Source organism: Seriola dumerili, unplaced genomic scaffold (genome assembly GCF_002260705.1).
Source record: "Seriola dumerili isolate Sdu_G_001 unplaced genomic scaffold, Sdu_1.0 BDQW01000169.1, whole genome shotgun sequence".
In the NCBI taxonomy this organism is placed as follows: Eukaryota; Metazoa; Chordata; class Actinopteri; order Carangiformes; family Carangidae; genus Seriola; species Seriola dumerili.
Window position 1 is genome coordinate 4679402 of NW_019174424.1, and position 15322 is coordinate 4694723.

Below are 15322 nucleotides of genomic sequence, written 5' to 3' on the forward strand. Positions count from 1 at the left end.
TCTGTGGTGCCTCCTACACCCATCTATCTATACATCTCCTTGCAGTGACAGATTTGTCACCTTGGATGCTCGGGCAATTATTGGCTATTTATGAATCAGAGAATGTGCAGGAGAAGCAGAGAGATGGAGGCGCCTTGTCAGGTTCTCAGAGCTATCCCTGAGAATGAGACCTGACAGCCGCCCCTTTTGTCAAGTCTATTAAGCTCTCAGCTGCCGTCTGCTTTATTAGGGAGAAAGATGTTTATGTCTCTCATTATCACCTCTGTCTTACCTGATTTTGTTTGTACGTATGTGTGTGTGTGTGTTGCTGACCCCTCCCCTCTCAGGTATCGCTCCCAATATCACCGCTGGTCCCTCTGACAGTGCCGTGATTGACGGCATGTCAGTCATTCTCCATTGTGAGACCTCAGGAGCTCCACGGCCAGCCATCACCTGGCAGAAAGGTGCGTGGGCTAACAGCATGAGGTGCAGGGGAGGGGGTTTCATTATGCTGCATTAGGATTTGAGAGCTATGGTAAAGATTCAGAACATGCATTTTCTGCAAACAAGTTGTACTTCTTTACCTTTACTGCACTGCTTCCCCCCTCTTTGTTTTCCCTGACATTTCTCCAATACCCTAATCTCTCTTTCTCTCTGCCCCCCACACCTCCCCCATTTCCCCCTGTCCTCCATCCCATACCATCAATCACTTCCACCCTTCCATGCAGGTGAACGTGTCTTGGCCAGTGGCTCGGTCCAGCTGCCCAGGTTCACCCTGCTGGAGTCGGGCAGCCTGCTAATCAGTCCCTCCCACTTGTCTGATGCTGGTACCTACACCTGCATGGCCAGTAACTCTAGGGGCATTGATGAGGCCTCAGCCGATCTAGTGGTCTGGGGTAAGGATAACAGTAACTGGAAACTCCATTCATCTGCAAACCCTGCTTATTACATTAGAAAATATAAAAAGAAAACGAAATATCCTGCTTTTTTTTTCAAGATCCATGACTTGTTTACTGATGGATGTGGAATTTAACTGGCTTGTGGAGATATTATGACTATATAGTCTAATGACTCACACATGTACTCATTTTCTGTGCATAAATTCACATTAGCAGTCCTTTAAAGTCTTGCAAAATTCTCCACCCATTGGAAGTACTGCATGATTCACTCTGTTTCAGAAAGACATTCAGTGAAAGATGAGACCAAGTCATGCAAACTCTCTTCAATCCACTGTTCAAACACTGTCTCTCTGTGTGTGTGTGTGTGTGTGTGTGTGTGTGTGTGTGTGTGTGTGTGTGTGTGTGTGTGTGTGTGTACAGCACGAACTCGCATCACTAAACCACCGCAAGACCAAAGTGTCATCAAAGGGACGAAGGCTGTTATGACCTGTGGTGTAACCCATGATCCCAGTGTCACTATCAGGTAATGATGACATCCACTTGTAATAGCATTTTTTCTTTTTTCTTTTTTTAAATCCCATGCAATTGTAATAAATGCCAGAGACCACATATATTTTTTTGTTATGATTTCTTGATGCAAACGCAGCCTAGAAAAGAAGCTTGGGTATCAATGTTGCACTTAATTAGCTTATGAAATCTGCGAGGGATCTTGTAGTGTTTATCCCTTTGACGACCTCCTATGGGAAGATTTTGAAACTCTTAGAGTCAGATTGAGGAATTAGCCCATCGCTTTTCCTCACTCTTCAGACAGTCTCGAGCATGATAGAGTGTGTGTACATGCATCCGTCTCGGAGGGACTGAAATGATGTCTATGGAGCCCAGTGATTAGAGTGCCTGTCACCTGTGGGCCCACGGCATTGATCAGATCGCGGGGTAAACAGATGAATATGTAAACAGAGTAATAACTTCAGACAGCGCCTTTAATTAAACGCAACACAGAGGAGATTAGCTGGAGAGCCCGAACAGTTGCAATTAATCACGGGAGCCCCTAGTGTGCGCATGCGTATGTGTATGTGTATGTGTATGTGGATGGGAGTGGAGGCGGGGCGGGGGGGGGAGGGGGGGGGGGTGCGTCCATATGTGCATATAGGACAGGTTCTGTACTGTATGTGTGACAGAGAGAGAGAGGTGGTTTTCAGAGTCTGAACACTGCAACATCAGGCTTTTGATCTGTGTCAGCACCTTCTGTGTTTTGCTCTATGAACTGACACAAAGCAAACAGATTTATTGTCACCACACTCAGAGATAGCGTTAAGGTACGAGTGTGTATATATGAGTGTGTGTGTGTGTACTACACTTACATACATATGCACTGTATATACTATACTTCTAGGTATGTATGGGAGAAGAGCGGCTCAGTGATTGACGTTAACACGTCGCCCCGCCTGCGGCTGGATCTCGACGGGACCCTGCACATCTCCCAGACGTGGTCTGGCGACATCGGAACATACACCTGCAGGGTGACCTCAGTAGGTGGCAATGACTCCCGCAGCGCCCATCTCAGAGTCAGGTTTGCATATTTGTGTTATGTCTCCTCTGTCTTATCTTGCTTGTCTTTTTTTTTTTTTCTTGGAAGACATGATGGATGGATGTTTTCTCCACTGCTGTGGTTTATCAGTGCTCTCCTCTCCAATCCATCAAACCCCTCCAATATTTACAATGCAAGGCTCTCAGTTTGGCTGTTTAATTCTGTTATGTGCTGCCTCTCTTGTCTGATTCTATTTGGCTTTATCACTTTGTCCCTCCCCTCACACACACATGCTGTCATGCAGGCAACTGCCCCATGCTCCAGAAAACCCAATAGCAGTTCTGAGTATCTCAGAGAAGAGGGCCATCAACCTCACATGGGCCCAGGCCTTTGATGGAAACAGCCCACTCATCCGCTATATCCTGGAAGTCTCAGAGAACAGTGAGTGGTTTAGTGTTCAACTTCACCTTAGCACCAGTGTCACCATTACGTTCACAAAATTCACAAAAAACTGCATTTTATTGTTTCTTTAATATTGCTACCTGGAAGCACTCATTTGCTACCCCTCTTATTACATTACATTTCTATTATGCTTCAAAATTGGCAGTCGCATCCTCTCTTACCTTCTGCAATGAGAAAACTCAATTGCCTTACCTGTGCGCTTCCTTACAAAATGATCAGGGGAACCAAATTGTGTTGGTGTCCAAAGCTCTTATCTTCCTTTCGCTTGATAAAATCAAAGAAGTGTGAATGCTTCCACCCATGGAGACTGAATCGTTCAACCATTTCTCACTGAGGCTCAGGCTAACTGAGAAGATGACACACTCATTACGAGGAAAATGAATCCAAGGATGCAGATGGGATCTGGTTTTTGGATAATTGAATTTCAATCTGATATTTAGAGGGGGGAGTATACAAAATAAATGGGTTGTGTTTTATCAGTAGCTGCAATATTATTACTGAAAATGAAACAATGGTGTGCAATAATAGTCGGGAATAACATGGAATTCAAATTTGAGTTGTGTCGGGGAGATTTTTCTCAAGAATGTTAATGCTCTCATAAGGTCATTTTCCGTTCACTGGCTATTGCTCACAGCTCTGTCTTAATATGTGTGTCTCCTCCCTCTCAGATGCCCCTTGGACGGTGCTGCTGGCCAACATTGAGCCAGAGTCTACCGGGGTTACTGTTGGTGGCCTCATCCCAGCACGCTCGTATCAGTTCCGCCTGTGCGCTGTCAATGACGTGGGCAGGGGCCAGTTCAGCAAAGAGACTGACCGGTGGGTACTGTTGTTCTGCATCTACTGAATTTTAAAAATGTTGCTGGTAGTCTGTTGTATCTTAACATGCACACTGGCCATGGGAACGGCGTTGTTGCACAGTTCTGGAACAGCCCGTTCTTCCCCGTCGTCTCGGAAGTTCAATAGAAAAATCCCGTGATTATTTCCTGTTAAGTCCACTTTTTGGTCTTCGCTCCTGTGGGAGTGAGTGAGAGATGAGCCCGGCTTCGGGACGGGCCTTTTCATGATGAAACTGTGAATGAGCTGAAATTGCGCTTTGTGAAGACTTGATGGGTGCGCTGACCCAGCTTCATCTGTCTTTGCTGTACTTCACGAGAGTCTTGAAAGAGGCAGAGATTCACACAGACTCGAATCTCAAGGGAATTCTCTCGACTAGTAAGACGAAACGGTCGTAATCACACAGGCACACACACACACGCACTCACACACACTCATTCTTGGTTCATCACAATTCACCTGTGCACACTACTGTCTGTCCTTGACCGCATCAATGCAACCCCTTTGCCGCTTTCATACCTGCGGCAAGCCATCACTACCCATCATGCACCTTTTGCACCACACTCGTTCACAGGGCTGAATTCGGTGTGAATGTGCCCAGACAAGGGCGCACCACAGGAGGGTGACTGAGCGTCAGTGAGAGTGCGGGGCTTTTCTGAGGCATCTCTCCGGCACACCTCTTTGATCCTAAACACTCTGCTTTATCTCCTCCAGAGCAGTACTCCGGTGCACTGGGAAGAAATCAAGATGTCATCTTAAATTGACTTAAGGGGAAAGTCTGCCTGGATCTCTCTTTCTTGTTCTTTTATATCTTTCTCTCACTTGTACTGTCTCTCTATTGCGCTGCTCCATTTTCACCAAGGCCTCTTTGATCCTTGTGCCACAGCAAGATGTCCCTCTGCGGACAGTATTGTAGAGAATATGTTTTGGACGGAGACACAGCCACATTTACTCCAACTTTGCTTTATGGTGTTCTGGAAAAAAAAAATACAAAAAGCTGGCTTTATTATGATTTGATGTCTATGATGAAATGGGATAGAAATATGCGAAACTCATGATAATTAATGCATAGCTTCACTCTTTGTCTCCTCTATCGCTTCTCTTTTCCTTTTTCTTTCTTTGCTGCACCAGACTAACTCTCCCTGAAGAGCCTCCCAGTGCCCCCCCTCAGACAGTCATCGCGAGTGGCCGCACCAATCAGTCCATCATGATCCAGTGGCAGCCACCCCCCGAGAGTCATCAGAATGGTCCACTCCAGGGCTACATCATCAGGTGAGATGAGCATGCCTGCCTAATTTCTTGCCTAATTTCCTCCCAGGGATAGGTGCCTGTCTGGGCCACTGCTATTCAGATGTGATAATAACTGTTATGTCAGCTCCTTTTCTTCCTCTCCATTTCGCTTCACCGCTGCAATAGAATAATTGGTGCCAATTAAATACCTTCCTCTCTATTCATCTGTTGTCACCTCTCTTTTTGTAGCCACTTTCTAACCGTTCTGCATGGCTTCTCTTCCATTTCTACTCTTCCTCCCTCTCTTTTTATTTCTAGAGGGTCTGGGTTCTAATATATTTATATTTTTGTCCGTCTGTCTGCCTGTCTCTCCCTCTGCTGTCAGGTACTGTCTGTCTGGTCTTCCAGTGGACTGCCAGATGAAAAACATCACCAACCCAGACCAGACCAGTCTGCTCCTGGAGGACCTCATCATCTGGACCAACTATGAAATTGAAGTGGCAGCCTATAATGGAGCAGGCAGGGGCACCTACAGCCACAAGGTCACTGAATGGACTCTGCAAGGAGGTGAGTGACTTTATTTAGTTGCACAAATTTCACTCACTACCTGCAGCCTCATCAATGGTAGCTTTGCGGATGTTAAGCCTGCGGTGCGAAACTTGCGAGTGATAGTTAATCCAATCATCTATTTTTTAACGATCAAATTAAGAGGCCCGTTTTCTTCACAGCACACCGTTTTTTAATCCTTTGCTAACCTTGAAAAGGTGATTCACACACGTTGTTAAGACAATGGCCGTTTTCCTCACTCCCGTCTCAATCAGAACTCGGCAATTAGCACAGACTCCAGCAACCAGGCTTTTAATGGGCATGGTCATGTAAGTGTTATTTGCCTCTCAGCACTGCTTATTTGTTTTTGTCAGGTTTTATGTGGTTAATTTCCCAGTAAGCGCAGCAGTACTCCAGAACAAATTGTGTGCAAACATGAGCCAATAGCTTAATCAGAGCCTTTTTTTAGTTTTTTATTCTATCCAAGCATTTACTTAGGTTTTTATGTTTAGATTGATCACTTTCAGCTTTGTCAGCACAAAAAAAAAAAGCCTGGAGACATTGGTTGGCCTGTCTGAGCACAGATCAAATAGACTCTGCACATACATTACCAGGTGATGATGTGCGTCAGACTTGTGACATACGTCGCTGAGGGAAGCTGCTTCAGTTGACTTCTCTTCTCGTTGTACACGCTGGGTAATATAATTAGAACACATATTGTGAAGGTGCCTCGGTGTCATACAGCTACATATTTCCATCACGCCCAGTGATTCCAACACTTCATGTTCTTCGCCTCCCTCCCTCTCGTTGAAACTCTTCAGAGGATGAAAGTCACATTTGTTAATGTAAAACTACACCGAGATGAAATTCAAGATTATTTCGGCGCCTAGGCAGTGCACATTTCAGATATAGGTTGTGAATCTGGCTCCTCAGAAGAATTTTACAATAAGGATCAACCACACATTAACATGCTGACTTTTTCTCTTTTTTTTCTTTTTTTCTTTTTTTTTTTTTTTTTTTATTATCAAGAACTACAGCCAAAGTAGGCTATAGCTAATACATCAGCATGTTGAAAGGTTAATCCATGTTTTTATTAGAGGAAGATTAAATAATGCTCTCTTTACTGGCTTTCCTAAAAAGTCAATTCATAGATTACAGTTCAAAAATGCTGCTGCTAGACTTTAACAAACACAAGAAAGAGGATATCGGTCCTGGTTTAGATATGCTGCGCTGGCTTCCAGTTTGATTTTAAATTCCTTTAACTTGAATATAAAGCTGTGAAAGGCTTAACACACTTGCATATCTCAGAATCCCTGTCATGTTAAATCCACTCCATGAACAGAGATCCTCTACACCAGACTCACTAAATATTCTCAAGAGCACTCATAAGAAAACTGGGAGTGTTTCCATCTCCCTATTCTGTTCTACTCCCTGCTCAGATACAGTTATTACAGAGGGTGAATCAGCAGATATTTTGGTTGCATTAGATTTTACCAGTGTCTAATATTAGCCTGTTGCGTTGAAGTTAATTTATTTATATAGCTTTTTGTCATGTCAAGTCTAAAATACTACAAGAAATAGAGCATAAAGCATTTCTTATTCCTACCTGACCTAAGCTTTTAGTCTAGTATCCCCCATCACTCACACAAACACAAACCCTCGCTCTCTCTGTCCAATAGTATAAATGTGCTGCAAATATAAACTTTAGCAAAGCTAGAAAGAAGTTGCTGACATTAGTTTTTGTCTCTCTTGAAAGTCGTTTGTCTCGATATGCTTTATCTGATTTTTTTTTTTTCTCTCTATATATCCTTATTTATTGGCTCTTCTGGTTCATTTATATTACAAGCGCTGAGCAGGTGTGTGTGTGTGTGTGTGGCTTCTATTTCTGTCACTTTCATTTGGCTGGATGATTACAAAACACTTCAAATGCTTGAGAAGTGATTGATTCTATCTGGCATACATTATTGTTAAAATCTTGGAAACTTCAGCTTGCTTCCTGTATGATGTCTGATCAATCAATCAATCAATTCACAAGTGGGTCCAAATCAGAGTCTGCTGCATCTGCAAATAAACAAATGTACAGCGCTTGTAAAGAAAAACAAGAGTTTTGTTTTTTAATTAGCAGCACTTTGAAAACCTGGAAGGTATATGGCAAACTGTTTTATTTCCATCTCCCTTCCCTTGCAAAAAAAAAAAAAATTTCATCATCCAAGTCACTGTCAGTGAATAACGACAGTGAACAAGGCATTCATGTTGTTTAGCTCAGCTCTCATTAATTGGATGTTCCCATCACTCACCCCATTACAGGCACAAGAGCAGATCACGATGTGCATTTAAATACTTTCAAACAGAATCAAGGATAGCACAGGGATATGAGGACCAATTCTGCCCAATCAGCTTCATTAATATGTGACTCCCCGGCTGTTTTCCGCCGTTACATCAGAATGGCATGCTCACTTCAAACAAACTGCTGCAGGGTTCACCTGGAAGTCGCCTGAGGCAACCGCTCTCACACCCGGTTTGATTGGCATGTTCTTACCTCCCCAAATGAGCCAAAATAGAAAAAATGAAAAATGCTTCAGCCCGATTCTCACACTCTTAAGGAGGCTGGTCTGAAATTGCCTGCAAGTTTTTTTTTTTTTTCTTCCTTCCCTATCTCATCACTAGTCTCTCTTCACACCTCCTCCCCTCCCCTCTCTCCTCGGCTGTCTGTATTCCCCCACCCCCTTTCTCCATCTCTCTCTCCCCCTCTCTATCTCTTTCTTTTTTTCTTTTTTTTTTCTCTCCTCTCTGGATCAGTGCCCACTGTGCCACCAGGAAATGTACAAGCCGAGGCTGTCAACTCCACCACGGTGCGTTTTACCTGGAGTGCCCCGAGCCCTCAGTTTATCAATGGAATCAACCAGGGATATAAGGTGAGCAGCCCCCCCCCCCCACCTCCCCCCCTTCTGTCAACTGGCACACTCTAGTGGTCAGAGGTAGAAGAGCACGCCATCGTTGAAATCTCATTACAAGCAGTGATCGTAACATTGTGGAAAAAAAGCAGAATTTTCTATGTGACTCATAAACCTAAGAAATGTTCAGTTTTTTTTTTTTTTTTTTATGTGAACAGTTTTAATTTGAAATTCTACTTTATTAAATTTTGAGCCTGTAATGCATGTAAATGCATGTGCTACATTTAAATCCTGCGCCCTGTCGCATCATTTCCAGCTGTTGGCGTGGGAGCCCAGTCATGCAAATGAGGTCACCATGGTTACGGTGCGTCCGAACTTCCAGGATAGTGTTCATGTCGGGTACATCGCTGGCCTGAAAAAGTTCACAGAGTACTACGCATCAGTGCTGTGCTTCACTACCCCGGGAGACGGGCCCCGCAGCCTGCCTCAACGGCTACGCACCCACGAGGATAGTAGGTGTCCCCATTCAGGGTATTATATAGTTTGCAGATAATTACATGTCAGGCTGTTCGTTTACTGCCTGTTTTTATTATCTTTTATAGCCCCTGGTGCTGTGGGACACCTTAGTTTCACTGACATCCTGGACACCTCACTAAAAGTCAGCTGGAAGGAGCCACAAGAGAAAAATGGTGTTCTCACAGGTAACCATTAAGGATAACTCCACAATGTTAACATGTCTTCTCTGCTTTGCACAATCTATGTGTCACCAAGGTATGTTTGCTGTGAAAACACAATACTATTCGGATGTTGCCACTTTCTTCCAGGCTATCGTATCTCCTGGGAGGAATTCAACAGGACCAACACTCGTGTGACCCATTATTTGCCCAACCTGACTCAGGAATACAAAGTGACGGGGCTCACTGCCCTCACCACTTACACCATCCAGGTAGCAGCCATGACCTCTAAGGGCCAGGGCCAGCTCTCCGCTTCCACTATCTCCTCTGGCGTACCACCAGGTTCGTGGTCAAACGAGAAGATGAACTACTCGAGTTGAAATTGAGAATTTATTACTTGAAAGATCTACTTAATAAGCTGCAGAGGATTTTTAAAATAGTCATTCCACCTGCCATGACTCGGCAGACTTCTATTAAGGTATTTCTAACAGCTGTGATGCTTTGAATGTCATTTTAATTTATCCCTCTTCCACAGAGTTGCCCGGTCCTCCCACCAATTTAGCCATCTCCAACATCGGCCCTCGCTCCGTCACTCTGCAGTTCAAACCTGGTTATGATGGCAAGACATCTATTTCCCGCTGGCAGGTTGAAGCTCAGGTGAGACACTTCATATTTATTTTAACATAATTACAACAGTCTGTTTTTGTTGTTTGATGTTTTAATATTGGCTCAGGGGTTTAACAAGCTTATTTGTTTAATTTGTTTGGCTGCTGATATCGCCCCATTTCTCTCTGTGCTTTTCAGATTGGCATAATAGGAGAGAATGAAGAATGGCTGATGGTTCATCAGCTGGCTAATGAACCTGATGCCCGATCACTGGAGGTCCTGGACCTGAACCCTTATACTTTCTACAGGTGAGCACAGACACCAGTTTACAATACGTAATTAAACTAATATTTTTCACACCCGTCTTTTATAAAACACTTAATATGGATGCTGCAAAGTGCAGTATGTTCGAACTTCAAACTAAATTAGTCACTGATTAGCCTTTATCTTTATATGCTTTGTTTGCATTGTTTTCTTCAGTTCTCTCCTCACAAATAGATCCTATTCTCTGTTACTGCAATGACCCAGTTTCCTTTTGGGCATCATTAAAGTTTCATCTAATCTAATCTAAAGTAATCTAATCCCTTCTCATATCACCACCGTGTCATGATTAAACTCCCGCCTTTAGATGATTTATCCACCACCTGCTGGTTTTCTTTGCCCCAGGTTCCGGATGCGTCAGGTGAACATTGTGGGCACCAGTCCTCCCAGTCAGCCCTCCAGGAAGATCCAGACCCTGCAGGCCCCACCAGACATCTCCCCTGCCAATGTCACCCTGCGCACAGCTAGTGAGACCAGCCTGTGGCTCCGCTGGGTGGTAAATTCTCACAAAACATTGCGCATTGAGCCTGGCTCAGTGTGTATGAAGTTAGCAGTTTTATTAGATTATTATTAGATTTAAAAATGCATGTCGGGGTTGTTCCTATTCAGACTCAGACTATTGAAACTGTGCGCTGTTTTGGTATGCATTTGCACGCATATAAGCTATTTCAAATTGCTATCTTTTTTTTTTTCGTCCCTCTCGTTGTTATGGTGGAAAATCATGTTGTGTACAAGACTGAATTGGCAAAATTCCCTTGGATATTAATTGGATGCAACACTCATAAGATAAGCTTTGTGGAAATCTGATTTACACGATTTCATTTCGCCCATAAAAACCACAAAATCTATTTTTTTCTTATATTAAAAAGTTCGACATTAAATGATGACTTTCTTGCATCAGTTGATTTAAAAGATTGCTTTTAAATCTCACCAAGAACACTTTTGTACAAAACCCCAATTTATGATTTTGCGCACTTCTTTGAGCAGCTAATGTCACCTTTTCCATCTCATGTGCATCTGTTCTTGTGCTCTCGGGGCTCCTACATGATGAATACAAGAGATGGCACTGATAACATTTTGGAAAGGGTGCATGCACTCTGTCCTTGATTATCGCCGATTTCAGCGTCAGCACTTCGCCAATGAAGTCTTTGCTACATCTGTCCATTATTGTAACTGTGCCAGTGCCTGAGCGAGATGCTCCTGCAGCTCCTGGATTAAAAAAAGGTACATGTTACCTGGATTTAACAGCGGAGCTCTATGATACGGCTCTAAAAATTAATGACATAGCTCAATGATTTTCAAAAGCTGGGTGTTAAACTGTAGTATAATTTTGTGGTCCGCTTCATTGCAATGGTCATGGAAGTCTTAGTCGGCCATATTAATTTCAAGAACAGAAGCTCTTTCACAGCAAAAAGCCCAATACATATTTACATGACTATGCTCACTTATCATGCGTATTCCCATGCATGTGCCAGTGTTAGATATTGAAAACAGGTAGTTTTTATCCTGAGTGACTGTTCGAGTTATTGCAAACAGCCTCAAAACACTTTCTCACAACAGTTAATTTCAATATTAATGCACTAAAAGTCACCCAGACCTGTTTTTATGCCTTGCATAGCAATTATGTTTTTAATGACTTTTCAAGAGGGTAAATAAAAAAATTAAAAAAACATTCTCACAGCCTCTTCCAGAGTGGGAGTACAATGGGAACCCAGATCTCGTCGGCTACCGGGTCCAATACTCCAAAGCCGGGTCTAAAGGGGGAGTTCTTTCCCATGTCATCATGGACCGGCTGGAGAGGGAGTTCACAATCGAGGACCTGGAGGAGTGGACGGAGTATGAGGTCAGAGTTCAGGCTATCAACGGTATTGGCTCTGGACCCTGGAGCCAGCCAGTCCACGGCAGGACCAGGGAGTCCGGTGAGGAGGGAAATATGTACACAAATGCCAAGATAAAATGACATGCGTAGGTATACCTAAAGTGTTCTAAACATTGGTCTTTAACTCCTACTGCAGTGCCCTCCAGCGGCCCCACCAATGTGTCAGCCTTCGCCACCACCTCTAGCAGCATCCTGGTGCGTTGGGGGGAAGTCCCAGAGACCGACCGCAATGGACTCATCTTGGGCTACAAGGTCATTCCACAGCTCATACCATTCATCTCAGTCCGTTCAAGTGATCCAAATTAGTATCACAGTAACCTATAGAAAAAAACATCCATGTGTTAATAGGGAATCGCCTAACTGTGTAACATTCCCTTCGTCTCTCAGGTAGTGTATAAGGAGAAGGACTCAGACAAAGCTCCCAACTTCTGGACAGTGGAGGGCAACACCAGCCACAATGTCCAGCTGAATGGTCTGGGCAAGTATGTCCTGTACGAGATCCAGGTCCTGGCGTTCACTCGTATTGGAGACGGAAGGAGCAGCTCGCCCTCCATCCTGGAGAGGACCTTGGATGATGGTAAACAGATCTATTTTACCAACCAATTTAATCTTGTTATCACTGAAATTGTATTTTTCTCTAGACAAATTGAAAAAAAAAATATATATGCCACTGCGCTGAGATAATTTTACTTGTTGTTAATCAATTTGTATCTAGAATTTTCCTGCTCTAAGTATTTTTTCAGCAGAATTGATTGAAATGTTCTCCTTGTATGACTAAACATAATAGAGAGGGTTTTTTTAATCTTGTTTTGATAATAACTGAATAACAGCCCTGCATTTTGAGATTAATATATTTCCTTGGTGCAGTTTTTATCAAGGGATTGTTATCAAGAGATGTCCCAAATAACACTCATTTTGGTAATTTACGTGTGATAGTGCCAGGTCCTCCGGTCGGCATCCTCTTCCCAGAAGTCAGAACCAACTCAGTCAGGCTCATCTGGCAGCCGCCTGCACAGCCCAACGGTATTATCCTGGGTGAGTTTACAATATACAGACTTTCATCTATGATCTTGGATATTATTGTGAGACAAAGGCAGGGCAAGTTAATTTGTATAGCACCTTTCAATACTAAGGCAGTGCAAAGTGCTGTAGTTGTGACATAAAAGGCAATAGGACGAAAATATAACAGAAAAACAAGACACATAAATAGGATTTAGAATGAGTGAAATAAAGTGGAAGATAAAAAATAAGCTAAATAGAGTAAGACGCATTAAGCAGAAGAGTAAAAATTATAGTGCAGCTGCAGTGAAGTGTGAGATATGAATACTTCCAAATTAAATGTAATAAAAGGCAGTGGCAAACAGAGCTTTTATTTGAACAAAATATGTTATTCTGTGTCCCGTTCCGAGAAAAGATTTTTCCTTCAACTGACTCCATGTACTGTTGTTTGATTTTGAAGTGCAGCTGGATTTTTCTATTTGCTTCTGTTGTTTTTATGCGTGACTTTTATGCATGTTAAATGAGCTCGTCTTCCCAGCCTATCAGATCACATACAGAAGAAACTCCTCAAATAGCAACGCCGCCACCGTCGACGTTCTGAGCCCCAGTGCGCGACAGTACACAGCGGCTGGACTGAAGCCAGAAATGGTTTATGTATTCCGCCTCACTGCTCAAACAAGAAAAGGTTGGGGGGAGGCTGCCGAGGCTTTGGTGGTCACAACAGAAAAGAGAGGTAACTACTGCAGCCAAAATGTATTATTTAAATGACCCACCTCTAAATATTAAGTCTGAGAGTGACCGTATGTGTGTGTGTGTGTGTGTGTGTGTGTGTGTGTGTGTGTGTGTGCGTGCCTGCGTGCGTGTGTGTGCATGTGCGTGTGCGCCCTTCAGCTCGACCCCAGCCCACGAGTCGTCCTGTCGTGCCTCAAGAGGAAGTGCAGGCCCGCAGAGTGCTGTTGTCATGGGAACCAGGCAGCGACGGCCTGTCCCCGGTTCGTTACTACACAGTCCAGTACAGAGAGCTCCCAGACAGTAACTGGACTGTCCACTCTGCATCAGTCAGCCACGAGACACACTCCTACATAGTGGATAGGTAAATATGAATGTCCATTTTATCCTCCTAAACAACTGCAGTTGTTTGTTTAGTATTGCCTGTGCACGCATCGCGCTCTCTGTCTCTCTTTAAAGGTTAAAGCCGTTCACTTCTTACCAGTTCCGCATTAAGGCCACCAATGACATTGGAGACAGTGAGTACAGTCAGGAGAGCGAGGCCATCACCACGCTACAGGATGGTAAGACCAAACATGTCACCGTGCAGCACGCCGTCATTATCTGTTGCTTCTCTGTGGATTTGTAGTAGAACACGTTTGCAGTTGTGTGAACATGCCTTTACATCCATATTTTGACTTTGGATTTTCACTGTGAATATTTAACATCAACAGTGTGTGTGTTTACTCTCAAGCTGTTCCCTACCAGAATGTTTGAATTTTAGATCACTCTCCACAGCTGTGTTGGTTTGTTAACACCAATTTTTTTTTTTTGCTTATCTTCTCTAGCCCCGGACAAAGCCCCGACAATTCTGTCTGTTACACCTCACACCACCACATCTGTGCTGGTCCGTTGGCAGGTACACTGTTGAATTCCTCAGCACTGTGTTATGTGAATGGAAGAATGAATTTTATCGGGCAGAGCTGTCGATCGCATCCTACGTTTGTTAAGTATTGTCCGTTAAGCCGACCTCTTCTCTTTCCAGCCTCCCTCTGATGATCACATCAACGGAGTCTTGTTGGGGTTCAGGGTCAGGTACCGAGAGTTACACTACGACCGGCTGCGCAGCTTCACTGTCCGCACAGTCAACAGTCCCTCTGCCAACTGGGCTGATCTCACTGGTGAGTTGACATGGAGAAAGTGAAGCTACCATGTGCTTATTTTCCAAGTCCAAGCATTGCTTTGATGCTGCCATTTAGGCTTTTGCAAAATAAACATATGTCTATTCTTTTTCTAATAAACATATTTCTACTCTTTCCTGATCCTGTGTCCCACCCTTGTTTTCCCCCACCTTGCTCATCCTCTATCCAAACTCCAGCTCCTTACAGCGTCAGGAACTTAAGTGAATCTTCGCTCACCCAATATGAACTGGATAGTAAGTTTTATATATCCCTTCATGTCTCTGCTCCATCGCTCTCCGTTTGTTTGCATGTCATCTGCATCTATTTTACTTCCAGAAAATATGCCATTTGTATAATAATTCACAGCAAGCGCGCGTTGCACCGTCCTCCCACTCAGCTGTATCCGCTGAGGGGCTGGTGCTGATTCCTATGATGTGCATATGACTTTAATCTCTCCGAGCTGCCCTGTCATTATTTCAGTGTGTTTTCTTTCTTTGTAATCACTGACAAATCTTCCCCATGTCCCCACAACAACCTCATCTTTTCATCAGTTCGCCTTACAATTCCACCCCTGCGTTTTTT

The 15322-nt window shown here is 43.7% G+C and overlaps 1 protein-coding gene across 1 annotated transcript in view; it reads left to right on the forward strand.

The window, feature by feature from the left end:
• LOC111227146 (protein sidekick-2-like) overlaps positions 1–15322 on the forward strand; it is an 80504-nt gene that overhangs the window by 55352 nt on the left and 9830 nt on the right. The window contains exons 10-34 of the mRNA XM_022752560.1: positions 327–443; positions 708–875; positions 1299–1401; positions 2272–2448; positions 2711–2847; positions 3537–3684; positions 4834–4974; positions 5318–5499; positions 8278–8393; positions 8689–8884; positions 8975–9073; positions 9197–9388; positions 9582–9703; positions 9851–9960; positions 10319–10469; positions 11655–11892; positions 11989–12104; positions 12240–12429; positions 12789–12887; positions 13390–13584; positions 13743–13944; positions 14040–14143; positions 14408–14478; positions 14605–14740; positions 14938–14994. Coding sequence (XP_022608281.1) covers positions 327–443; positions 708–875; positions 1299–1401; positions 2272–2448; positions 2711–2847; positions 3537–3684; positions 4834–4974; positions 5318–5499; positions 8278–8393; positions 8689–8884; positions 8975–9073; positions 9197–9388; positions 9582–9703; positions 9851–9960; positions 10319–10469; positions 11655–11892; positions 11989–12104; positions 12240–12429; positions 12789–12887; positions 13390–13584; positions 13743–13944; positions 14040–14143; positions 14408–14478; positions 14605–14740; positions 14938–14994 — 3567 coding nt within the window. The remainder of the gene's footprint in view (positions 1–326; positions 444–707; positions 876–1298; positions 1402–2271; positions 2449–2710; positions 2848–3536; positions 3685–4833; positions 4975–5317; positions 5500–8277; positions 8394–8688; positions 8885–8974; positions 9074–9196; positions 9389–9581; positions 9704–9850; positions 9961–10318; positions 10470–11654; positions 11893–11988; positions 12105–12239; positions 12430–12788; positions 12888–13389; positions 13585–13742; positions 13945–14039; positions 14144–14407; positions 14479–14604; positions 14741–14937; positions 14995–15322) is intronic.